This window comes from Rattus rattus, chromosome 2 (assembly GCF_011064425.1).
Source record: "Rattus rattus isolate New Zealand chromosome 2, Rrattus_CSIRO_v1, whole genome shotgun sequence".
Lineage (NCBI taxonomy): Eukaryota > Metazoa > Chordata > Mammalia > Rodentia > Muridae > Rattus > Rattus rattus.
Window position 1 is genome coordinate 103,552,003 of NC_046155.1, and position 25,668 is coordinate 103,577,670.

General features: G+C 38.1%; 3 protein-coding genes across 3 annotated transcripts; 2 read left to right on the plus strand and 1 right to left on the minus strand.

The window, feature by feature from the left end:
• Nucleotides 1–209: 209 nt before the first annotated feature.
• LOC116894105 (olfactory receptor 52D1-like) lies at nucleotides 210–1,163 on the plus strand. The gene has a single exon (XM_032895824.1). It carries the CDS (start codon nucleotides 210–212, stop codon nucleotides 1,161–1,163), a length of 954 nt encoding a protein of 317 aa, XP_032751715.1.
• Nucleotides 1,164–7,818: 6,655 nt separating this feature from the next.
• LOC116894106 (olfactory receptor 52D1-like) lies at nucleotides 7,819–8,805 on the plus strand. Its single transcript, XM_032895825.1, has one exon. It carries the CDS (start codon nucleotides 7,834–7,836, stop codon nucleotides 8,803–8,805), a length of 972 nt encoding a protein of 323 aa, XP_032751716.1. The 5' UTR covers nucleotides 7,819–7,833.
• A 7,785-nt stretch (nucleotides 8,806–16,590) lies between these two features.
• Nucleotides 16,591–17,517, minus strand: LOC116894107 (putative olfactory receptor 52P1). The gene has a single exon (XM_032895826.1). It carries the CDS (start codon nucleotides 17,515–17,517, stop codon nucleotides 16,591–16,593), a length of 927 nt encoding a protein of 308 aa, XP_032751717.1.
• Between the last annotated feature and the right edge of the window lie 8,151 nt (nucleotides 17,518–25,668).

A 25,668-nucleotide genomic window follows, 5' to 3' on the forward strand; every position in this document is an offset into this window, starting at 1 on the left:
AAGAAGGCGATGCTGGAAGTGAAATGAATACTGTCACTTAAAGAATTTTAATAATGCATACTAGAAACAAAGAAGGCATGAATTTGCACAGCATTGGCATGAATGAATAACAAGAATTTGAATGGACGTTTAGTAGGCACTGACGGTATTTAAGATACCATCCTTTCATTTTCTAACCACTTTTAGGAAGAAGGTCTTCACCTCGCATCATGATGCTTTCTGCCTCTATCCCCAATGGAACTGCCTTCCACCCTTCCACATTTGTTTTGCTTGGGATCCCTGGGATGCAGGACCAGCATGTTTGGATTGCTATTCCCTTCTGCTCCATGTACATCCTTGCTCTGGTCGGAAATGGTACCATCCTCTACATCATTATAACAGACAGAGCTCTCCATGAGCCCATGTACCTCTTCTTGTGCCTGCTTTCTATTACTGATCTGGTCCTCTGTTCAACAACATTGCCTAAAATGCTGGCGATCTTCTGGCTCAGATCCCATATTATTTCCTACCATGGCTGCCTCACCCAGATGTTTTTTGTTCATGCAGTTTTTGCCACTGAGTCAGCTGTTCTGCTGGCCATGGCTTTTGATCGCTATGTGGCTATCTGCAGACCACTTCACTATACATCCATCCTCAATGCTGTAGTAATTGGGAAGATTGGTCTGGCATGTGTGACTCGTGGCCTTCTCTTTGTCTTTCCTTTTGTCATTCTCATTGAACGTTTACCCTTCTGTGGCCATCATATCATCCCTCACACTTATTGTGAGCACATGGGCATAGCTAAGCTGGCCTGTGCCAGCATTAAGCCTAACACCATCTATGGTCTTACTGTAGCACTTTCAGTCACTGGCATGGATGTGGTCCTCATTGCTACTTCCTATATCCTGATTCTACAGGCCGTGCTGCGACTGCCTTCAAAGGATGCCCAGTTCCGAGCATTCAGCACATGCGGAGCCCACATTTGTGTAATTCTTGTCTTCTATATCCCTGCATTCTTTTCATTTTTCACTCACCGCTTTGGCCACCATGTGCCCCCTCAGGTACACATCATACTTGCAAATCTCTACCTCCTTGTGCCTCCTGTTCTCAACCCCCTAGTCTATGGCATCAATACCAAACAAATCCGCCTGAGAATACTTGACTTTTTTGTAAAGAGAAGGTGACAATAATCTCCACACATACAAAAAACTAATGAGTTCCTGGCTTGAGTTTGCTGCTTCTGCTAATCTCAGTAAGTCAGTATCAGGTAACATTTAAGATTTTGCAGATCTCAGAGAAATTCCTTCATACCTATAAAGTTAGGTATAGGCTATAGATGGATATTCAGTCTTGAGAGAAAAAGAAATAGGTAAGGATGGAATGTAGAACTCTTTACAGAAGAGCCATGAAGGTTTACTGTGCCTCTCTACAGAAACTCATGTGCTGGAACTAGAGGGAAAGTGGGATTAAAGATCTATTTCATGCAAGCGAGAATGCACATAGATATTTATTACTCATTCAATGTCAGGTCTTTGTTAGAACTAGTGTCATCAATGAGAGTCTCAACCATGGTCATAGAAGGTTAGAAGAGACTAAGGCCCTTCGGATCTGGGTTGGGTTTTAAAAGGATAAAGACGACAGCTGAGTCACTGTGAGGCGTCTGGAAGCCTGTGCTTGCAGAGGGAAGGCAGAGCAAAAGTTTCTCAAGGAATTACTTCAAAAGATGCCACTCTGTGAAAAATATACTTACCTCATGACTCCTGCTTCTTGGTGTTCTAAGCACAATAGAGTTTAACATACAAAAGCATTCTAAAGGCCACTGTGGATTTGGGGTGATCTTTTGTTTACCTTGGTAGATAGATTCCTGGGTATACAAGCATCCCTAGGATAGTTCCTTGCTAGCTGAATCCAGTCAGAGTGACAGGAATCCTCAAGCATCTGGCCTTCACACATGTTTCCTTTGAGTTCTGGAACTGGTTATGAGCTGCTACATGGGAGGTGGAAATCAAGCCCAGGACCTCTGGAAGAGCAGTCAGTACTCTTAACCACTGAGCCATCTCTGTAGTCCCATTTCCAGGTGTTCATGAAGGACATTCATCCTACTTTGTCTCTTTCTTATTCAATGATGTAACATTCAGCCTATCCACACTTGGTTTAATTTATTATGTGGTGTTTGATGAGTAAGAGTCATATGAGCAAAGAACATAAACTTTTATTGCGGAATCATAAAACTCTACATACTGTGAACTTTGTCATCTTAGCCTTTTTAACCATACAATTCAGTGATCTTAGTATGCTTACGGTGTTGGGAAACCTTCAACTTTTGTTTACAAACCTCTACATCACTACAAGTAGAAATTCTGCAAACCATTAGAAGTAACTATCCACTCCTCAGTCTGCCCAGCCAAGGAATTTCACCAAGAACAAGTCTGTTGTAAGTGTTTAAGAGAGCATGGCTTATTTATTGTAATTGAGCTTCCTTCCATTAAAAACACTATCGAGGAGCCACTATACTGTGTATACAGGAGAGTTTAACAGGTAAATAAGCTTAAGAACCTCACAACTTGGGTGGGTGAAGAGAAGATGATGTGGTTTCACCAAAGCATGCCATTTGCAGTGACTCGATATAAAAGGCATGGGAGTCTTCTGTACTGCCAGTGACGTGGTGAATTCAGATAAGGAATTCCATTAATTATGGGTCAAGATCCAGCCTTGAAAACACTGAGGGTCAAGTTTAGCAATGGAAAGAAAACATAACCAAAATCAAATGATTAAAAGAGCTAATAAATATGATAAGTGAGATTGCGTGGGGTCAATAAATCTAAAAATCCTTTGGGTTAAGAGAAGTAGTAGCTTTCTCTCTCTCTCTCTCTCTCTCTCTCTCTCTCTCTCTGTCTCTCTTTCTCTCTCTGTCTCTTCTGTCTCTGTCTCTGTCTCTCATTTACACACACGTGCACTTTCAAAAGTTGCATTTTATATTAGATAGAAGAGAAACACTTTATGAAATTAGGCTGTGATTATAGCAAAAGTGTTTCAGTGAAATGAAAACCCCTTAGACTCTCACGAAGATGCACTGAATTAAGGTTATAAACAATATTAGTAATGAAACAAAGGAAAACTGACATAAATCTTAATTTTGTTCTCCTGTCTTACCCAGAGGCTGTGCATGTTGAGGCACTGGTGTGCAGGAGGATGGATTTGCTGTGTCTCTCTCAGGCTCTCTCAGGAGCCCCTGCTTATGAGGAGCTTAAGAATGGCCAGCTTAAGTTGCCTCTGGGTGGTGATTTAGTAATGACACACACTGGAAATAGGACAAAGGCACTGTCACAAGTGTACAGTAAGGAACTTAAGAGAACATGGCTGGTTGTTATCTGCACCTGACAAATTTGCTCCAATGAGGATCAAGAGCAATCTTTTTGTTTCTTGATTTCTAAAATATCCAATACCCCTTTAAAAAATTATTTAATAGAAGGTAAGCAGGAACTTGGTGAAAGGAGGTGGCCATTACCTGTTGGAGATAATTTAAAACAGCATTGATTAGTTTGTCATATCAACCAGCATTATCCAAACAGCACAAAATAGATCATCCAGTTGACACATAAGGTGCATTTAAACTTTAAAAACTATCAATGTGTGATAATTCTGATAACAAAAATAGTTATAGACACTGAAAACTTTAATATATCATCGATGCTTCTTATTTATTTGATGGTATATTTTATAAGTAGTTTCTGAGCCCAAATTTACAATTAAAGTGAAAACGAATGTTTCATTATATTCCAAAAGCAAACACTCATCAAAATGTTTCTCCTATACTGTATAAAGAGAAAACTCCCATAACAGCATTGAACACCTAAGTAGTTCTACTATCATTTTAAAAAAGTATGAGTTTAAGAGAATTTTATAGATCACATAATATATTTTGATCATATTCAGCCAATTGGTTCCCCTTTTTAAGCACACAAACGAATGTTTATGATACATAGTCTTCATGTTGAGATCCTAAAGTTTCAGTGTAAAAGACATCCTGTGGTTTTTATTATTTTTAAAATAGGGCCTTAATGAAACCAAGAATAAACAAAACAGTAGATATAAATGCAAAATACAGTTATATCAAGACAAAACACAGTTGCAAATAATATTTTAGAACACAAAATCATAAAAATTTGCTTATGAAAAATTTATTTTTTGTAAAGAAGAGTTTTTGATATGATTCAATATGGCAAAACCCAAGATAATATTTAAAGATCCATATTTTGAACTCCTAAATTACTTTCTATGATAATTTAATATTCTTAAATTAAGTGTGCATTTAAAGAAATAGAAATATAAAGTTGGAAATGCAATAAAATCAGACTATGTAGAAGAAATTGTAAATTCAGAGGCATCAACATTAGTTTTAAAATATGACCAGTTATATCAGTATATTATTAAAACAGCATGTATAGTACTTTGAATTTGTAACTCCAGCAAATTGTAACAGTTTTTATAATAAATGTAAGATTTTATAGTAAATCTTTAGTTTAACTTTTTCTTACATCAATTTTTAATGTGTTTATATGCACATGTATGTTTGTGGACACAAATGAATTGTGGCATATATGTTGAGATCAAAGGACAACTTTCAGGAATATTTCTATCCTTCTACCATGTGGGTTACAGGGATCTAACTCTGATCGTAATGTGTGGCAAACACCTTTACTTTCTGAGTCATATCACTGGCCCCTAAATTCCTATATTATTACTACTATTATACTATTTGTATATATGTGTTTTTATATATGTGTGCATGATATGTGGATGCACATGCTATGTATGTGTGTGAAGGTCAGTGGACAACTCTGTGGGGTTAGCTCTTTTCTGCCTTTATGTGTCCTCCAAGAATTGGGCCCAGGTCACCAGGCTTGTGCTTCTACAATAATTCTAATAGCAAAACAACAAGAACAAAAAAGAGTCAATGAGGAGTGATTTTGTGGCCTACCATGTAGTGAGTAATACGCAATCAATCATGATTCATTTAGTGTAGAGTAGATGGGGACAAGCCGAAGGAGATAGGTAACCTTCCCCCATGTGGCATGTATGTTTTTGTTGCAATAGCGTGTTCCCTCCCTAATGGATGGCAAAGACATCTTAAGTTGAGCTGAGGGTGGAGCAACCTTGGGGGTAATTCCACAGTGGCTGTCTTCTCATGTCTTCTTGACAAATGGGGTTCACCTTGTGGGTCTCAGGATGTATTTAAAATGGCTGACTGACGGACTGTGTATTGAAGTCTTTGAAAGTAGCACATTTAGGACAAGATCATAGGCAGGCTGTAGTAGCTGATATTTAGTCTTTGTTGTGGATCATAAGACATAATACTGAGGTTTAGCTCTCTTCCCCAAAAGAACATGCCTGCATAAGGAAGGTATAATACTGAGAAAATCATGCAAACGTAATCCTCTCTGCTAGCTTCTGATGTGGAGGAGATGGAGGTGTCCTCATGCTGTGCCTTACAGCAGGCAGTGGATAAGAGAAAGGGAGTACAAGTCAGATTCGTGCTAAAGAGCCCTTCCTGAGACCACAGCCTTGGAACACATGAGAATGCTCATGTAGAGAGGATTACCATGGATGTGATGCTTTGACATACATTGACATTCTTGGGCTTTACACTGAGTGTAGGAAATTCATTTAAGAAGGACTAGCCTTTGTACTAGTTGTGTTTGATGCTTCTAGATATCTAAAATGAATAAGAACTCATGAGATAGGATTCACTCAGTTTATTTCTAAATGAGTTTCCATGGCTGTTTATCATTTTATTGATTTATTAGATGTTTATTATAGGCCATTATGTGCAACACATTACACAAATGTTTGCAATGCAAGGTGTAAGGAGAATGCAAGCTTGGATTGTTATCCTTGGTGCAATTATCCAAGGAACTAGGTCAAATTGTTTTTTCTCTAAAAAGCCTAGAGCCCCATGGCTCTAGATTGTATATCCAAGGAGCTGCATTCAGGGATGTAAATTTGAGGAAGCAGAACAAGGAGAAAGGATTCATTCAATTAAAAGCTACTTGTCACTGGCACCTGCTTGCCACGGGTTACTTATCAGGATCACCTGTAACAGGAGATAAATGGCAGAAGCCAGGATTTTTGAATGTTATTAAAACCACAACTTTCTGCTGATAAAACTATAGCTCCTATTGTATATGATGAAGTTACGTGTTTATAGCCAAGGGCACCTGTCCTGCTCTATTTATGAATGTCACAGGACATTCAATTCTAGTCCCCTTTTTATGCTCTTGCTTCAGTCTTGCTGACAATCATCTCTAATTGCCATCTTTCTATAAGATCTGTCTGCAAGAAGAATTTTATCAGAATTTGGCTGAATCCAGCTTTTGTTGAGTTTTCCTGATTTTATGATTTTTATTTTTGACCAATAGTATATGGAAAATTTAAGCCATCTAATCATCTTCATTAGTCTTTGTTCCTTGACAATTAATTAATTAACTTTGCATCCTGACTGGAACTTCTGCTTTCTCCTCTCCTCCCGGGTCCTCCTTCCTTCCTCTCCCCTTGTGCCCCCTCCCTTTCTTCTCAGAGAAGGAGAGACCTTCCATAGATATCAACCTGCCTTTACATATCAAGTTGTAGTAGGACTGGGTGCATCTTCTTCTATTGAGCACATACTTGAACACAGTGCACTGTATCAGCTCCAGCTCTCCCTGGAGTTCTTGTTTGATGTATCTGCTACTTTATATAAATCTGGCTCTGTTGTGGCAAAAGCAAGGATTTTCTTCCTTGAGACTAACAATGTTCAGACATAAACACACTGTATAATCTCTTCCACTATTTCTTCATCGACTCACCATTAACTTTGATCTCTCTCTCTCTGTTCAGTCAAGATGGAGTCTTTACAGAATCCCTAAGATTAACCAACCTTATCTTCTGGGAGTTCAGTCAATCTCCTGGGTCAGTTTTAGTAACAACAGCTATTGTGCCTTGTGGATTTGTATTGCAGGGGGGATTGTGAAGGAGATAATTCTGGGCACCTTGGGGCTTTTTCCCTAGGTGTCTTAAAGAAGCACATCATGGCTTCTGCATGCCTGAGAGGAGAGTAGAGAGATGCAGGGCTGTGAGCATGGGTACTTGTTAAAATACATGCACATACACATGTATACATGCATTTCAAAATGTGTGCTGAAGACAGCTGAGACTAGCTGCCCAGGTTATCCCTCCCTCACGTTCAGGTAAGAGCATGTAGGTGACAGTAGTGCACGGCATGCACCCTGAGCATCAGCCGCCCAGTCACCTGATGCCCACTTCCACACTAACCACCATTGCCAAATTCTCTTTCTCATACACACAGAAAATATTTCAGATCCCACTTCTGCTAGAAGTGAATATTTTGAGTTGAATTTCGTATAAATTTGAAGTGTTAGCTTTTTTCTTGAAGGTTTATTTTTTTGGATTGTTTCTGAGATAAAATGTGTCTATTTCATTTTGCATTTTTGTTCATTTTTCTGACATGCTTTAAGCTATACATTTTAATGACAATGAATATATTTCACTGTACACTCACCTACATTTAATAATGTATTTTAACAATGAGTCATCAATCGTTCTTCCTCATTAATAGCATTTCTCCTGTATACATTTTCAGACATGGATGCTATCATGCTAGCACTACATTGTTACTGCCCACCGTGGCACAATGCTAGGCTACATAACATATACTATCATTAGTTCAAATTGTTTTGTGTGTTTAATATTCTGTTATTTTCCCCCAATTTTAAGCACCTGACACTTTTCTTATAGTTTAAACCCAGGTAGATTCTCTGTTGCCCCCTTCAGGTACTTCACCAGGGTGCCACCGTGATGCCTTGCAACAGCACCAGCCACCCTTCTTTCTTCATTCTCCAAGGCATTCCTGGGATGGAAGACAAACACAGATGGATCTCCATCCCCTTCTCCTCCATGTACTTAATCACCGTGATGGGGAACTGCACCATTCTTCTCACCATCTCCATGGAGCGCTCCCTGCACAAGCCCATGTTCCTGCTTCTCTTCCTCCTGGCTCTCACAGACTTGGGTATGTCGACGACCACCATTCCTAAGGTGCTCTGCATATTCTGGTTTGGACAGAGTCAGATAAGCTACGAAGGCTGCTTGGTTCAGCTGTTCTTCATCCATTCCATCTCCGCCATGCAGTCATCTGTCCTGATGACCATGGCTTTTGACCGTTATGTGGCTATCTGTAAGCCCTTGCGCTACTCCACCATTCTTTCCAATAGTCGCATTGGGCTCATTGGCTTAGCGAGTCTGGTACGAGCAGTCCTCTTTATTCTCCCCATGCCTATCCTCCTCCAGCGTATGCCTTTTCATGCCAATCGAGTCATCCCCACAACCTATTGTGAGCACATGGCTGTGGTGAAGATGGTATGTGTCGATACCACAGTCAACAGGATATATGGTTTGGTTGTGGCCATGCTGGTGGTTGGGGTGGACATCTCAGCTATTGCCTCATCTTATGTGCTAATCCTACGAGCTATCATGCATCTGTCTTCCAAGGAAGCCCACCACAAAGCAGTCAACACCTGCACCACACACATCTGCGTCATGCTCGTCTCCTATACCCCCAGTCTTTTCTCTTTTCTGACTCATCGCTTTGGAAGAGGCATTCCACCTCACATCCACACTATTCTTGGCAACCTCTACTTCCTTGTACCACCCATGCTCAATCCTATCATTTATGGTGTAAAAACCAAGGAATTTCGGGACAAAGTTACCAAATATTTATACAGGAGGAAGGAGCCTATAATTTTTTCTCACAATCAGAAACTTGCTTGATAATGTAGCAGTTGTATTAGGAATCGATTATAAGTGTCTAAGGGATATGGTTAATGATAGAAATGCATTGAAATATCAGATAGCAGACATATTTATTCTTGCATAGGGAAGAATTTCTTGATTTCAGTAACTCAAAGGCAATACAATTATTCCCCATGGAATAAAAGAATGATATCTGCTCTTAATATTTAACAGTATTGAGCAAACTACTTGTTATAAGGTATATTAAAGCACTTTGAATGCCACTATCCCCTCTTTTCATGTGAGAGAATGTGGAACATTTTCAAACAGAGTATCATAGATCAAACTAACTTTCTTATTCTCAATAAGTGGTCAAATATTATAGTATGTACTTTGCCAAGGCATGCACAGTCAAGTCTGATGCAGGGTTTTGTGTGTGTATGTGTGTGTGTGTGTGTGTGTGTGTGTGTGTGTGTGTGTGTGTGTGTGTGTGTGTATTGGAAAGGAGGTTGGGAGATAGAAAAGGTTGTTTTAGGAGTGAAAGGGGTCAAGAAAGCTTGAAAATGAATTTAGAGTCAATGTTTTATCATCCCTGGCAGAAGCCTGACACTTGGACCATAGAACTATCTACTTCCTTTGGACCAAGGGAGTACATATTGGATATAAGCTTAGGTTTCTAGAAAAACTTTGGAGGAGAAGGAAAAATATTTGGAAACTCTAGTTAGAATAAAAAGGTTGATGTGGGTTTTAATTAATTTTATACTTGCAAAAACTGCTGGCGCCAGCATTTCTACTTCTCACAAACAAACCCAGTGTGTGAGAAGACCTTTCTCTCCTTTTGCAGAGCTCTTTTAAATTTATTTATTTATTTTTATTTCATTCACATTGGTGTTTTGCCTGCATGTATGTCTGAGTGAGGGCATCAGATTCCCTGGAACTGGAGTTGAAGACAGTTGTGTATTGCCATTTTGATGCTGGGAACTGAACCCAGGACAGTTGGAAGAGTACCCAATGCTCTTAACCACTGAGCCATCATCTCTCTAGCCCAAAGAAGATTCTCCTCTGATGAAACAACTCTTGAGAATGTCTTCATAGGGAAAGCTGTGAACGTTTGCTTTACACTCTGAAAATCATTATGACACTATGCACAAGGATTGTCTGGCATAAAAATCTGTGGACTGAGTACAGAGCCAAGATTTACTCTTAGTAGCTAGTTCATCCATGGGCTTGCCCCATAGATTTTGGTTTTCCTTTGCATTACGATAGTCTCACTATGTTTTTGACTGGTGTGGAGCTTGCTACACCAAAGTGGCCTCAAACTCAGAGATCCACCTGCTGCTGACTTCCTGGACCTGAGATTAAAGGGTGGTACATTCACAACCAGCTCCACAGATTATAAAAATTCTAATTTTTAGTTCAAAAATAATTTATCTTTCTTAAGGAAAATCAGAAAGCACAACTCTAGTTAATTTAGGATGCTTTAGAAAGTGTTCTTAGGAAACAAATAAAATAAATAAAACAACTCTAGAAGGAGCTTCTACAGGTCTCATAGTTATCAATGTTTACATCTTTCTGGGTCTTACTTCTCAGACAAAGGGTAATAAAATGTTATATTATTATTGTTCTCCATTAAATTGTACTTAAAGAAATATGTGCATTTGATAAGGCAGTCAAGTGTGCTAGACTATTCAATATAAGAGTTTTCTTCTAGCTAGAAACATGAATATATACTATATATGTATGTCTATATAATAGTTCTGTGAGAAAACCTGAAAATTTTAACTAATAGACATAAATTAAATATATTTGTGATTAAAGAATATTTTCACTGATTTGGTAGATAAGGAATTAAAAAATGTTAATACTGTATATGTTTTTCTTTTTTAAAGGGAGGGACCACATTTATCCCTTTTTTTTCATGATTTTTACTGTTTTAATATCCATTATAAATGGTAATATTACCAATATAGCTTATTCGGATCATAATACTCACCCTATTGAAGCATGCTTTAAACTATACTAATGGTATTATTATGATGTGTATTTATTTCTTCTCCTTCTCTGAAGGAAGCAACAAGAGAAAAAACCTAATAGACAAACATATTAGGAATAACGTAGTCTTATAATAACCCAAATGTTTTCCCATAAAATATCAAGGAAACGATAAATCATAAAGACATCGAAAATACTTATCTAAAGTGATAAATCTTACTTATTAAGGAAATAGCTCCTAAAAGTTTCACATAAAAATGTTTTTAAAAAAGTAAAAGCATATTTAAAGGTATGAAGTCAAATACAACACATTTAAACCTATTTTTCTTTTTTAGTCTTTAAGGTAGCATACAAGATAATGGATTTTTTTTTTTAGTCTTTTTTTTTTTTTATTATTATTATTAACTTGAGTATTTCTTATATACATTTCGAGTGTTATTCCCTTTCCCGTTTTCCGGGCAAACATCCCCCTCCCCCCTCCCCTTCCTTATGGGTGTTCCCCTCCCCACCCTCCCCCTATTGCCGCCCTCCCCCCAACTGTCTAGTTCACTGGGGGTTCAGTCTTAGGAGGACCCAGGGCTTCCCCTTCCCCTGGTGCTCTTACTAGGATATTCATTGCTACCTATGAGGTCAGAGTCCAGGGTCAGTCCATGTATAGTCTTTGGGTAGTGGCTTAGTCCCTGGAAGCTCTGTTTGGTTGGCATTGCTGTACATATTATCCCTTTTTTTATTAACAAAATAAAGTATAATAAGATAAAACAAAACCCATCATATTTAAAAATAAAAACCAACAGGAAAATTATAAAAATCTCCATGAGAAGGTACAAGGATGTTTACACATTTGGGAGTCCCATAAAAGTGCTAAGTTCAAAGCTAGAGTTTGTATGCAGAGGACCTGGTGCAAACCTGCATCGGCCCTGTGCTTGCTGCGGTGTCTCTGAGTTTATGTGAGCTTCGCTCAGGTGTTTCAGAGTTCCTTCTTCTCCTGATGTTCTCCAGCCCCACTGTCCATCTGCTTTGAGGTTCCCTGAACTCTGAGGGGAGGGATTTGATGGAGACGTCTCACTTCGAAGACATACATTGAATATTTTCAAATTAAATGAAGTAAATAATATACAAAGAATGAGGAGTATACCACTACACATTTTCTAGGACCAAATACAAAATCTTCACCAGATTTTTATATTAATTGTGGACTATTGATTTTACTTATAATGCAACGGAGCTGTGTCAAAAAGCAAAATCGTTTCCAGGCAATCCCAATTTGATGTTTATTCAAACACCCTAGAATTCAATCAGATAAAGCCTAAATAATGGTCAGGCAAGTCATAAGCCAAGAGATTTTTTTTTTTTTTTTTTTTTTCTTTTAAAAACATGCCTTTATTTTAACAAAATGTAGAAACAAAAATTTCTAAAATTCTCTATGATGACTAATGTCTTGTCTTTTTTTTTTTTTTTTTTTTTTTTTTATAGATTTTTTTTTTATTAACTTGAGTATTTCTTATGTACATTTGGCAAACATCCCTTCCCTCCCCCCTTCCTTATGGGTGTTCCCTCCCACCCCTCCCCATTGCCGCCCTCCCCGACAGTCTAGTTCACTGGGGGGTTCAGTCTTAGCAGGACCCAGGGCTTCTCCTTCCACTGGTGCTCTTACTAGGATATTCATTGCTACCTATGAGGTCAGAGTCCAGGGTCAGTCCATGTATAGTCTTTAGGTAGAAGCCAAGAGATTTTAATTTGTATATAGTCTCATCCTATTCAATTTTATATGAATTTTCTGCCACTTCCTCAAATATAGTTTTAATGGTAAAATTATTCAGTCTTGGTCTTGCATATTTTTAAAATATTATATTTAAACTTTTGAAATACAAAGTGTCACAATGACACTTCTGCCCACTTTAATATGAGCAGAACTATTTCTTAGATAACCTAAAAAATGTAAAAAATGTAGTAACTACAAGTGGATCAGTGATGTCTGGGTAGATGGAACAGCTTGGGGATCACAGTTTTTGTTGGAAGAATATTTTAGGTGATACTAAATGACTAAACATGAATTTAAGAAAAGCATACCCTTGACAAGAGATAGTCATCTTAAATGTCTTCTATTAAAAAAAAGATTTGTGATGAAGCCAGTATCATCTGTGGACAGGACTGAATTGCAATTTACAGGTTTTACAAATTGGGAGTATTATCAAAGTTTGTGTTTATTTGATTACTTGTCTTTGTAATCCACACCAGGACAGATGTATCTATTTAGTTATTTCAAAGCTCCATGGGAGTGGTTTTCAACCTACCTAATGTTGCAAGCATTTAATACAGTTCTTCCTTGTCAACACCTAGTGTATTGGGTCCCTGGCTAGGGTCACAGCAATCAGGACACAGGGTATGCAGAGTAAAGTGAACCACTGCATACTTTATTGAGTTCTCTAGCATCTTTTTTTTTTTCTGGGCAAGCAGAAAAAAAGATTTTGCACACCTAATTCTCAACAGCTTCTATTTCTAAAACAGTAGTTTATCTGGGTTTGAGGTGAACAAAACCTCCTTGCAGACTAAGAAATCTATCTGTAGTCCAACTCTTTTAAGCGTTTCTTAGTTTAATTAAAATAAAAGACTTTTCTCATGAGAAGATGTTCATGAAGGCCACTTTCTCAGGCATCAGGATTCTCTAAAGAGAAAGGATGTGTTCTCTTTGCCCCAGTGCGCTGGGATTCTCTGATATCCTTAAGTTACCTCTCACCTAGCAGGCTGGGAGCAGTCACCTTATGCCATCTCTCTACACTCATGTTGTGATGACCCCCAGCCATAAAATCATATTCATTGCTACTCATAACTGTAATTTTATTACTGTTAAAGTTGCAATATAAATAAGGTGCCAAAGGGTCACAACCCATGGGTTGGAAACTTCTAGTCTAGAGAATTTTGTTGTAAGTCTGTGAACATAATTTAGACAGTCACCTATTGATAGATATTTATTTGCAGGGTTTCGTTGCTTTTAGAAGAGTGACATGAGGATTCTGTTATATAAATCATATATTCACTATTTGTACAAACAAATATTACTGAAGAATGAATATGTAGAAATAACACTATGGGAGAAAATAGTCTATACACCTTTCTTAATACAGCAGTTCTTGACAGATCACTAAAAAAATCAAACACGACATAAAATATTAACTATAAAATATGTTGGATCTGCATGTGCCTCAGATGATGACTGGAGATACTATAACATGTGTTAGCATTTCAGAGCAGGCCTAAAAATTGTCAAATACTGAGTATCTTGTGCAGGTCTTGTACCAGTGGTCACAGTCTCTTTGAGTTCCTATGTGTAGCTGCAATCTTCAACCAACCCAATATTAATAAGCATATAAACTGACCCTAATCATTCTTATTTTGCATTTGAAAATTACATTTTAATTAATTATTTAAGTTAGTACATAAAATGGCAAGTTTGATTATAACATTTTTGCCTGTTCTTTTGCTCATTTCATAATCTCCCTCTATCTTGTCACTTCAGATAGAGCCATTCTGCTTTTATGCTCTATGTACACAAAATATATTTAAACATAGATTCTGCACAGGAGAAAATATGTAATACTTCCTTTTCTTTCCCCACATTACCACTTCATATACCCTTAAGCTTTTTTCCCCCATCTTACTGTCCCCCTTATATTTTTCATGACCTGTGCATATACATTTAAACCCACAAGAGAAAACAAGATGCAAGTGATGACGAGTCTCAGCAGAAGTGTCCCAGTGAAGATTTATGGGAATGCAGGGTTGGGCTACGCCATCTCTAGCATTGGCCTTTTGGCAGGATCTCCTGTTAGAGATAAAACACTTGGACATAGACATGGCTGTAAGCAAACACTAGTCTAATCCATCATTCCTAGAAGCCAAGCTTTACTTTCAATCCTGCAGCACACTATATCAAGGCTAGTCTGTATAAAGAACAGAATGTGGCAGAGATGGTGATGTACCATTTGTGATTCTAGATCATCTTTCGTTCAGTCCATTCACTCTTGGGGAAACCAGATTTCCTGCCATGGGTTGCATAGTAACTTTATGAAGAGATGTTTGTGACAAAAACTGAGGTCCCCAGTCAATGATATTGGAATTTGATTTTGGAACCGAATCCTTCAGTTCCACTCAAATCTTAAGAAGACTTTTGCTTCAGTTGACATCAATTCTAAACCTTTTGAAAAAAGCCTGGCCGATCAGCACCCACCAAGTTGTCATCAGACTCCCAATTCTCATGCTTCATGAGAAAAAGTTGCGTGTTGCAAGTTGCTTTATTCTAGGATGAATATTTTTTATCTTATTGAAAATGCTTAGAGCAAGACATATACAGAATGCTACATATCATATGAACAACGGTCAAATGTACATTTTCTTGGCTTGCAACACAGAAAAGTAAGTATGGACATTTCAGATCCAAGTTTCTTCTTTGCAACTACCCAGCCCTTGACTTTTGGATAATTAAATGGCCATCCTTCCTTAATTCGCTATAATGATCTGGATCTTATTTTTAGACCTGCTAATTTATATCGCAGGAACCATGAAGTTACAAATCCAAGAGTTCATCATGGAGCATGGAAACTGAGCCAGAGAAGGCCCACAGGGTACAGTAAACTGCGTGAGCACAGAATGGGTGTCAGAAGAGCAGAAACTGAAAGGAGGTGTGTTAAGGTTTTTAAAAGGCAGGGTAAGCCTAACAGGAAAGAAAGGTATTGTGCATCTTTAAGTGCTTTGCAATGTTTATACTTCAATCATGGCAGAGTTTAAATTAAATTGAATTTAAGAATCTCACTGGCCAGTCAGTTTAGCATAATAGATGTCTTATGAGAGGGTTTTCAGAGAGGAAATGGAGGGAAAACTAATAAGGCTATATTATAATCTCAAAAAACAAATGAAAGGTTTTTGTTTCGTTCTTAAATTTCAAACATAATGTCATAGTTGAAATTGGGGCTCAGAAATGCAAGGCCTTTTCTGCTGACTTTCAGTACAATGGCCACATCTATTTTATTTGCCTTAATACTAAGATGATGATTGAAAGTTTACATTCCATGCTTTTATTTTGTGCAAGTTGTTTTAGACAAGACATTTTATAATTGCATTTTTACAATGATTTATTATTGTAAATTTTACTCATACAATGATTTAAAACACAATAACCGAGCAATAATTCACTGCATAATGTAAGTTGATCTTTATGCAGAAGCTGAACCATTCTGGGTAAATTCATTCATGTGAGGCTAATGTTGGTTTAGAAGCAAGTAGTTTCCAACTCACATCTATTTTTTTAAGTGGAGTTTCCTCTCACAGAAGTATCTTGAATTATGACAAGCTTGACTTAGTTTACAATGAAACAGTTCAAATTATGTATTTCAATAGTCCATAAATTCTGACTAGACATTACACACACACACACACACACACACACACACACACACACACACACACAATCACAATCATTTGAGCATTTGAGTAGTCTTGGAAAATTCCACATTACTAACATATTAAAAAGTCACAATAAGCTGAGTAATTACTCTTCAGTTTCCCACGCATTATCATAAAGAAGGATTCAGTGAGAAGCAGAGCAGAAAGAATCCTTTCAGCAAGAAGATAGTAATTAGAAATAAGCCAAATTTGAGAATGAGAACATAGAAAGAAATGGCGTGAGACCACTCTTTTGTGGTCTATTCTTTCCACAATATCCACAGTTTATTAGGAGATATTACTAGGTCTTGTATGGTTGTCAAAAGTCTTCCCATATATCCTCACCATTTATCTAGTTGAAGGATTATTACTGGGATCCATATCCTATGAAGTTCATCTGCACAAGCATTTGACCACCCTGTCCCGTATCTCTTTCATTTTTATACCATAGATAATTGGGTTGAACACAGAAGGTATGAGAAGGTAGAGATTGGCAAGGATAATGTGAGCATAAGGAGGAATGGTGCGACCAATGCGGTGGGTGATGGATGAAAACAGTCCAGGGACATACGTGATGAGAATGACAAAGAAGTGGGCTGAGCAGGTGTTGAGGGCTTTGAAGGTGGCATCGCGAGAGTTGAGGCGTACCACAGTCTGCAGGATGAAGACATATGACAAGCCAATTAGAAGCAGATCGAGTCCCACCACGAGCAAGACCACAAAGAGCCCATAAATCCGATTGGGTCTGGTATTACCGCAGGCCATTTTTACCACAGCCATGTGGTCACAGTATGTGTGAGGAATGATCCTGTGACAGAAAGTCAGTCTTTGAAGTAGAAGAGGCATGGGCAGGATAAGGATGACACCCTTGGCAAGTGCCACCAGTCCTAGGCGTCCAACTAGAGAACGGCTCAGAATTGTGTTGTAGCGTAGTGGCTCACACACAGCCACAAAGCGGTCAAAGGCCATTGCAACAAGTAGAGCTGATCGTACTACTGAAGCTCCGTGAATGAAAAACATCTGTGTGAAACAGGCATAGACAGCTATGACTCGATCATCAAACCAGAAGAGGCACAGGACCTTGGGCAGCAGAGCTAGAGTAGAGATGAGGTCAGCCACCATCAGCAGGGCCAGGAGCAGGTACATTGGTGTGTGAAGTGTGGTCTGTGTGATAACCAAGAAGAGGATAGCACCATTGCCAATGAGGATGGCCAAGAGCATGGAAGTGAATGGAAGAGAGAGCCATATGTGTTGTGACTCTAAGCCGGGCACTCCCATAAGCATGAACGTCATGGAGCTGGAGTGGTTGAAGAGTACCATACCAGAAACCAGTAGTAGTTGTTAAAGAAGACTGAAATACCTGCCAAGGAGATACGGTTGTTGTTGGATTTTACTGGTTTTGGTTCCAATGGTTTGCTAAGCTGTGATCCAGAGAAAAATGTCATAATGTCTTCTTACAGTTATGTAATTCACAGCCCAGTTTCAGTCCCATCTCCAAGACCTTTTATTATTTTCATAATCAATTTTTATGGGTCTTAGCCTTCAATATAAAAGATGTATAGTAAGTCTTTATTTTCACCTTTCACAGTTCAGCAATCCTATGCTTTAAAAAACCCATCCCCTACCATGACAGAAAGATCACTTAGCAGGTAACATGCTTGCTGTGCAAAAGCAATGACCTATTTTAGATTCTTTGAACCCATACAATGGTGGAATGAGGGAAACAACTCTGCAAAGTTGTTCTTTGACCTCTACATACACATCCACACATTCAGTAAAAATAAAGTCTTAAAATTTTCTGAAGTTCTGAGTCATTAGAGGAGAAACATTTTTATCCTTGAACAAAGGCTGAGAGAAACTGATAGAATCTTGTGATGTTTTCACTTGAAAACATCATTCCTTGTTCTTCATTCCTTGTTCCCAGATGACTGAACAGTTAGGAGAACTTTTTCCTTGGTGCTGTGTTTCTTCCTGGACTATCTCTGCTTGGAGCATTCTTTCTTTCCCTGCAACTTCTATTTTGTGGACAAAATGTGGAAGACAAGAATCTATACATGGACACTATGAAGTCACTGCCTCTCCTCATCTCTTGAACTGTACACATGTACCTTTGTTGAGGTATCATTATCTTTTCCACTATTACTGTTCTTCATATATAGAATGTGGACTGTTTTATATTTAATTATGAATATTTACTTCAAATTGGTCTACTGGATCTTCTACAAGTATTCTCTCATTCCTGGGTTCTTATCATGAATCAGCAGGTGTTTTCTCTCCAAGGATTTTTGAACAATCAATGCAGTAATCAAATCAATACCACACTCCACTAATAACAACTTCGGGGGTAATAGAATACATGTGATATGAAAGCAAAAGGGGACTCTTTGTAAAGACAAGAGGACCAGCAATGGGGAGTGTAGGAGAAGGTCGTTGGGGGCAAATAAAATAAAATGTATGAGAATGTGAAGAAAAAACCCATTTTATGTACACTTTCTAAAAAATGAAAGAAAAATAAGTTTACATAAGATAGTATATTTAAATAAGTTTCTTATATTTTGGTGCCCTTTCCTTGAAAAGATAAAAGGCAACTTCTATATTACTCTTGTTTTTATCTCCCACTTTGTCCCTCCCTCCCTCCCTCCCTCCTTCTCTCCCTCCCTTCCTTCCTTCCTTCCTTCCTTCCTTCCTTCCTTCCTTCCTTCATTCTTTCCTTCCTTTCTTTTTTTTCAAGACAGAGTTTCTTGTTGCATAGACCTGGCAGTACTAGAACTAGCTCTGTAGACAAGGCTCACTTCAAAGTCACAGAGATTTCCTTGCTTATATCTTTTGAGTGCTGGGACTAAGGGCATACCTCAACACTGCACAGCTCCATCTGTTTTTTTCAAGAGCACAGACATTCAGTGTGAACCTATAATCTTTGCTTATGTATCTATATGTTGGGAAATTTAATATTATGGTGTAAAGTGATATTCATAAATTTTCTGAGCTGTTGAAGCCATGAGGATGATTAATGGTTCTTACAAGAAGTAGTATCACTTTGTATGAAGAAGGAATCTGTACTTCCTTTGGATTTCTATTAAGAAGCTAATCTTTACTGAGGAGTATGTAATAAAGAAGGAAGGAGAGGACCAAATTCAGGAAAATCCTTGCTAGAAGAAAAACCACTACCACCTCATTTCAAACATGTTAGACCATCATGTGACATTCACTTAGAAGGGATGTTGCCTGCGTGATAAGTAGATGTTGAAAATAGTTCTTTCTGATGCAGGCCACAAACATTCCAGATGAGGTTTGCCTAGGAGAATCTACAGATCCTATGCAACTCAAGAAAATGCAATGGCGGCATTTTTCTGACCATATGGCTTTGAACTGCTTTGTTATACTAGAAGCTCACTGATGAAACATGACATACTGGTTAGACTTTGCAACTCTGTGAATTTGCTGACAGTCTCATGGGAACAAACTGTGCAGCTGCCAGGACATTTATAACTTCCTTCATGGAGTAGAAACATAAATATTGGTTTATTAAAAATATTTTCTGCATAGTCCTTTTCATATATAAAGCCATAGATATAATGTCCTTTGAGTAATGTTATAGAATATGAGTTAATCTACTATGATTTCACCTTTTCCTTTATTGTTGCTATGGTTGCTCTTATAGAATTATCAAAGATCTTATTTTTCTTATAGTTATCTGAACCCAACTGACATTTACAACTAAAGTAATCTGGCAGCCTCTCCCTTGTTTCCTATACTCATTCTCTTACCTACTCATAACATCAATGCTTTTGTTGAAACTGAAGGGTTACACAGAATTGAAGAAAATAATAATGAAAATAATAATTTGCCAGATTTTTGAATTCTCAAAAGAACATGGACACAGACTGGGAATAACATTCTGTTTTATCTTAAATTTCTTCTGGGTAAAACAATGTGCTCAGGCCATAGACTGCTTGTGCACAGTTGAATGGAGGATGATGTTAAGGATTTTATTGCTTGTAGACTGCAGATTGTAAAAGTGGTGTGTTCATAAGGTCTTGTTCTCCATTATGCTGCCTGGATATGTACATCTCTTCCCTTTCTAAACCCAGCCCCACAAACTCATCAGCCATCAGATCATTTATATGTCATGGAACCACAAAGTGACTCATGGCATTGGCATGAATTATGAATACCAAGAGGTGTAACAATTCTCATACCTAGACCCAGACAACTGCATCCAAATAAACATCCAGCATTGGACCCTAGCAGCTACGGTCTCTAGAGCACATGCAGTAATTCCCTATGCTGCCATGTTGAGAAAGATCAGCCTAAGATATTGTGGTTCATGGTACATGAAGCTGGGTCCTCCCTTTTTTCTTTATTATTTTTCCTCACTCCACTTTTTTTCTTTATCTGTTAGTTAAATTTACATATAGTGACTACAAAGTTCAGTAAATGTTATAACTGAGGTGGATAAGAGGTTGTGTGCTTTAAGGGGAATTTTCTTGTATAGGGACAGAAAAATTGTAAAAAACATTTGCCAGACTCTTAGGGAATCAGAGAGAATTCTGGATGGGGATAGGTGTGTGTGTGTGTGTGTGTGTGTGTGTGTGTGTTTGTGTGCGTGTGCATGTATAAACATTACAATATCTAAAAACTTTGATTTGTTTAGGAAATAGAAATGAAGTGTGATTTTCCTTCCAACTGCATAGATTCCTGGAAGCAGCCTCATTATCTGTGATTGATAGCATGATTTCTATATCCCTTTATTAATAAAGCCATATCCTCCTTCATTTTCGCCCTTTCTCTCTCACACTTTGGTTATTTTTTTGTAAGCATCAACTATCCCAACCTTTCTTTCTTTTAAAAGTTCTTTCCATTTAGCTCATGCTTATTAAGTACTCACTACAAAGTTGGGTTTCTAAAATAATTATCTTGTCACAGTTCACATTTCTTTGTCATTAAAATAGTTTCTGGGTTCTTGGATCTTTACTCTTTCACCCCTTAAATCTTCTGTGAACTCTCTCACCTTTCGGAAGGGAGGTAGTGCTTTCAAGTGCTTGGTGTAAAGGTTGATGGGTGACTAGAAAATAAATGCTTGTTAAACAGGATTAATGGGGTGGGGGGCTATTGGTAGTCATTGAGAGAAAGCAATCAAATCAAAAGAAAGGTAATTATTTAAATTTTAAAATTAAAACTTACCTGGAAATATCCTATTGCCTTCTTACCACCCTCCTTGGTTCTAATAAGCAGAGCCTTCACATCTGATGGTCATAACTTGAATGTGGTTTTTGTTTTTTACTGAGCTGGATAGAAAAGCACTCACTCCCTGTATTTTTTTTTTTTCTGCAAGATGACATATAAATTTCCTTGTTGCTGTGGGCCAAGGCTCTTTCACCATATAAAGGAAGTTTTGCAGAATATGATTTTATCTTGGGAGAAATCTGAGTGTAATGACAGGTCTTCAGAGACCGAAGAGAAAGGCACAGAATAGCTCATCAGAGAATGCTACTGGGTCTTTTATTAGAAGACTAGTATGTCTTGAAAAGCAATCCCCAAAGGAAAAGAAACTGTTGTGACCATTCTCAGTTTCCACGTAATGTTAAAATTTCAATGGGAACAGCTTTTCAGTGTTGTTTTCACTCTAGGAAAACAAAGGTTCATTTAACAATTTGGATTTTTCAGTTCAACTTCCTTCTTTTGATTTCTACTAAGTAATGTCACTCTCCCTTTTCAGATGGCAGGGAGTTGGCTGCAGTTCTTTTTGTAAATCTAGGTAGTATTGCAGAATTTTGCCTTTTTGCATTACTGTGTATTTTACCACTTGTCAATAATTCCTCTGTAAGAGAAGTTTAATGCCATAGGTACTGTCTAAATCCACTACTGGGGAAAGGCAGCTAGATCTGAGGGGCATTTAAGGGGTGGCATGGAAACCTAGTACAGTGGAAACTTTCTAAAATACATAAAGACAATTTTAATGAAGTCACCAAGTAGTGGGGGAGATAGAAATCTCAACTGGCCATCTTGTTAAAAAATGAAGTTAGCAGTACCAGGACTGGGTTACATCTAATTAAATTTTTGGCCAAAAGGAACCCATGGAAATCCCCAAACAACTCATGTTGTTGACAAGACAATAGGTTGCTCTCCACAAACTGACAGAAAGACCCCATTGCTGAAGATAATACCCAAACAACTCATTGAACATGGAAAGGTCAAGCTGGTGCCTACATAGAACCTTTACGCCCACTTTCTACTGTCCTTGGTATGATAGAGTACTCTGCAGGTTATCAAAACAACAACCCAGCCACGAACCCTTTTACCTTTGTCCTGCCTACAAAATATATTAGGACAATGCTGGCACAAAGCTTTAGGGTTAAAGAACCAATGTCTGATTTGAGTTAAAGCCCATTCCACGAGATGGAATCCATACCCAACACTGCTTGAGTGGCCAAGAACCAGAGTCTAGGTAGCCCAGAGACCTAGGGTAAAATAAAATACTACTTATTTTGAAAAAAATAGTGATATAAAATGATCCTTAAGTGGTGGATGCTATGCAGGAGGAACTGTGGTGGGCAAGTGTGCTTTCTGTCCACCATTTTGCACAATTGTGATGGCTGCACACCCCCAGGGGATTCATCTCTAGATTGCTTCTTGCTGCTGCGGTACATTCTCATGTTTGTCATTGCTATATTCCTCCTCTATATAGCATGGTGTGAATGGGCATGCAGAGACCCTCACTACCTATAGTCTGGTGTAATTGCTTCTTGGGAGACTTCCCAGTCTATTGGCAATTTTTCTGTAGATCAGTGAAGATGAACGTTTATAAGATAACATTGTTTGGATGAGTTAATGGTTTTACAGAATTCCTGGTTTGATTTAAAGTTTTAGGAAGTTAGGGTTGTTGATGAGAAAGATTAGGGGATAGATTAGGTTGTTTTACCTTGAAAATATCAGACAGAACTAAAAGTAAAATGTACCTCATCCTTATAGAGTAGTGAGGGCTGTATAGCATAGAAAAGGAGTACTTTGAGCTTTTATTCATTACAAGCATTTAATTGTACTTGAAAAAGAAAATAGGTTTGGGACAACTTAATGTTCAAATAAAACATTCATTCAAAGTTGGGTCAGAGTTCTTTGATCTTATGATCTAGGGATATGGTCACAGGTTTTGGTGTACACCATGAAAAGACAGGGCTATGAACAAAGAGTAAATCTATTATTAGTATGAGAATAGAGACGAGATGCTTAGCCAGTTTAACTGAATAAGACGTTAAAAATAGGACATGAGATAGATGATGATCTGTTTCTTGGTAAATACAAATTGTCAGCTAAGCATAGGGAAACACTTGATACTACAGACTTGACTTGCTTAAACTTTGTTAATCAAGGACAAAAGAATTATTTCTTTGGGGTTATGATGAATTGGAGAGAAAGAGAGATGGTAAGTGTTCAGTTAGGTATGAGTTTAGAAGAAGAATATATAATAAATAATTCTGTTGTAATTTCCTTTTGTGTAAGGATTTTAATTTGTTTTTGAAGAATATGTTTTTGTGGATTATTTCTGGCGAATATGTAACTTTGTAACTATGAGGTAATGTTTTTTCTAATAGTGAGAATTTTGGTTTTGGTGCTGTAAAAGGGCTAAGAGAAAAAAAATTAAAGTTGTTGGAGATGGTTGGAGCCTCGCTTCATCCAACAAGTGTGTGTGTGTGTGTGTGTGTGTGTGTGTGTGTGTGTGTGTGTGTGTGTGTGTTTCCCCCTTTCTCACCAGTCCCAGAAAGTTAAGTTTTGGTTCCTCAGAGAACAAGACTACTGAGTCCATGCCTTTCCTGAAGGCAAGCTGGCATTTGGCACCAAATGATATTCTGTTATACTCATATACCTAGTGCCTTCTTAGCTATCACACAGCTAGGCATGAGTGTGGGGAGAGAGGGAACACACAGGTCTAAATGGGGTATCTTTATAGAATTACGTTGCCTCAGGTTTCAGGGAACCCTGTGGAAGAGGATGTGAAAGAATGTAAGAACCAGAAGGGGTTGAAGGACACCCAAAAAAACAAGGCCCTCTAAATCCAGCAGAGCAAAGTTTATATGAACTCACAGAGACCGAAGCAGCAAGCGCAGGGCCTGCATGGATCTACACCATGTCCTCTGCACATTTTCTGTCTTCCAGTTCAGCGCTATTATGGGACTCTGGAATGTTTAAATGAGTGGGTCTCTGAATCTGGTACCTTATCCGGGTCCTTTTCCTGTAGTTGATTTGCCTTGTCTAACTTTACTATAAATGGTTTTTGTTTTATCTTTTTTTTGTCATGTTTAACTGCTAACTTTTAGAAGCCTGTTCTTTAACAAGAGACAAAAATGAGTGGATCCAGAGGAAAGGAGAGATGGGGAGAGGGGCTGGGAGTATTAGAGGGAGGAGAAATTGTAATCGAGACATATTGTATGAGAAAATTATCTGTTTTCAACCACCACCACCGCCGCCGCCGCCGCCGCCAACAAAAACAACAACAACAACAACAACAACAACAACAACAACAACAACAACAACAACAACAACAACAACAACACTACTAATAGAGTGCTTTCTGCTCTTCAACGGACCTTTGAATTCCAGAACCACACCTGCCAGTGATGCGCCATGTGATCTGCTGCCATCTTCTGGCCGCAACTGGAACTGCAAGCCCGAGGTGCACACTCATAGGCTGGTAAAACAATACACATAATTAATTCATTAAATTATATTACTTATTATACTGTTATAACATATATTACTTTAATAATAGAATATTATTAGTCACATAATAAATAAACTAAAATAAAATGATAAATTTTTAATCTCGGCTGAAGATCTCTCTGTATTTCTTATGTATGTGTTTTTACATTATGATGTGGAGTTGGGTGGGTGGAGAGATGGGACAGATCTTAGAGGAGGAAATCCTAATCAAAATATGTAGAGAGAATATCTTGTGCATTGTATGGATGCACCATCTGTCAATTACAAAGCCTGCTATACCCTGTGGTTTAGACAGGAAATAGAGGTAGGACATCCAGAAAAGAGAAAGGATTCTGGGATAGAGCCAGGAGGGAGATTGACTGGGAAGATGTAGCAAGATGGGCACATGATATTTGAGCACAGGTGACCAGCCATGTGACAGAAGATAGGCTAGAATAAATAAGATATTAAAAATTAATAATCATTTTATTCATTTACATTTCAAATGCTATTCCCCTTCTTCGTTACGCCTCCACAACCCTATCCACCCACTTCCCCCTCCCCTTTGCCTCTAGAGAGTGATCCTCCACCACTCACCTACTTCTGCCTCACTGCTCTAGCATCCCTCTATGCTGAGGCATCAAGCCTCCATAAGGGCCTCCCTCTCATTGATGTCAGATAAGACCTGGGCATATATTCAAAAGATGGTCCAACATATAATAAGGACATGTGTTCCACTGTGTTTATAGCAGCCTTAGTCAGAAGCTAGAAACA

Coding starts and splice junctions, on each gene's coding strand:
- LOC116894105 (XM_032895824.1), top strand. CDS start 210: ATGATGCTTTCTGCCTCTATCCCCAATGGAACTGCCTTCCACCCTTCC.
- LOC116894106 (XM_032895825.1), top strand. CDS start 7,834: ATGCCTTGCAACAGCACCAGCCACCCTTCTTTCTTCATTCTCCAAGGC.
- LOC116894107 (XM_032895826.1), bottom strand. CDS start 17,517: ATGGTACTCTTCAACCACTCCAGCTCCATGACGTTCATGCTTATGGGA.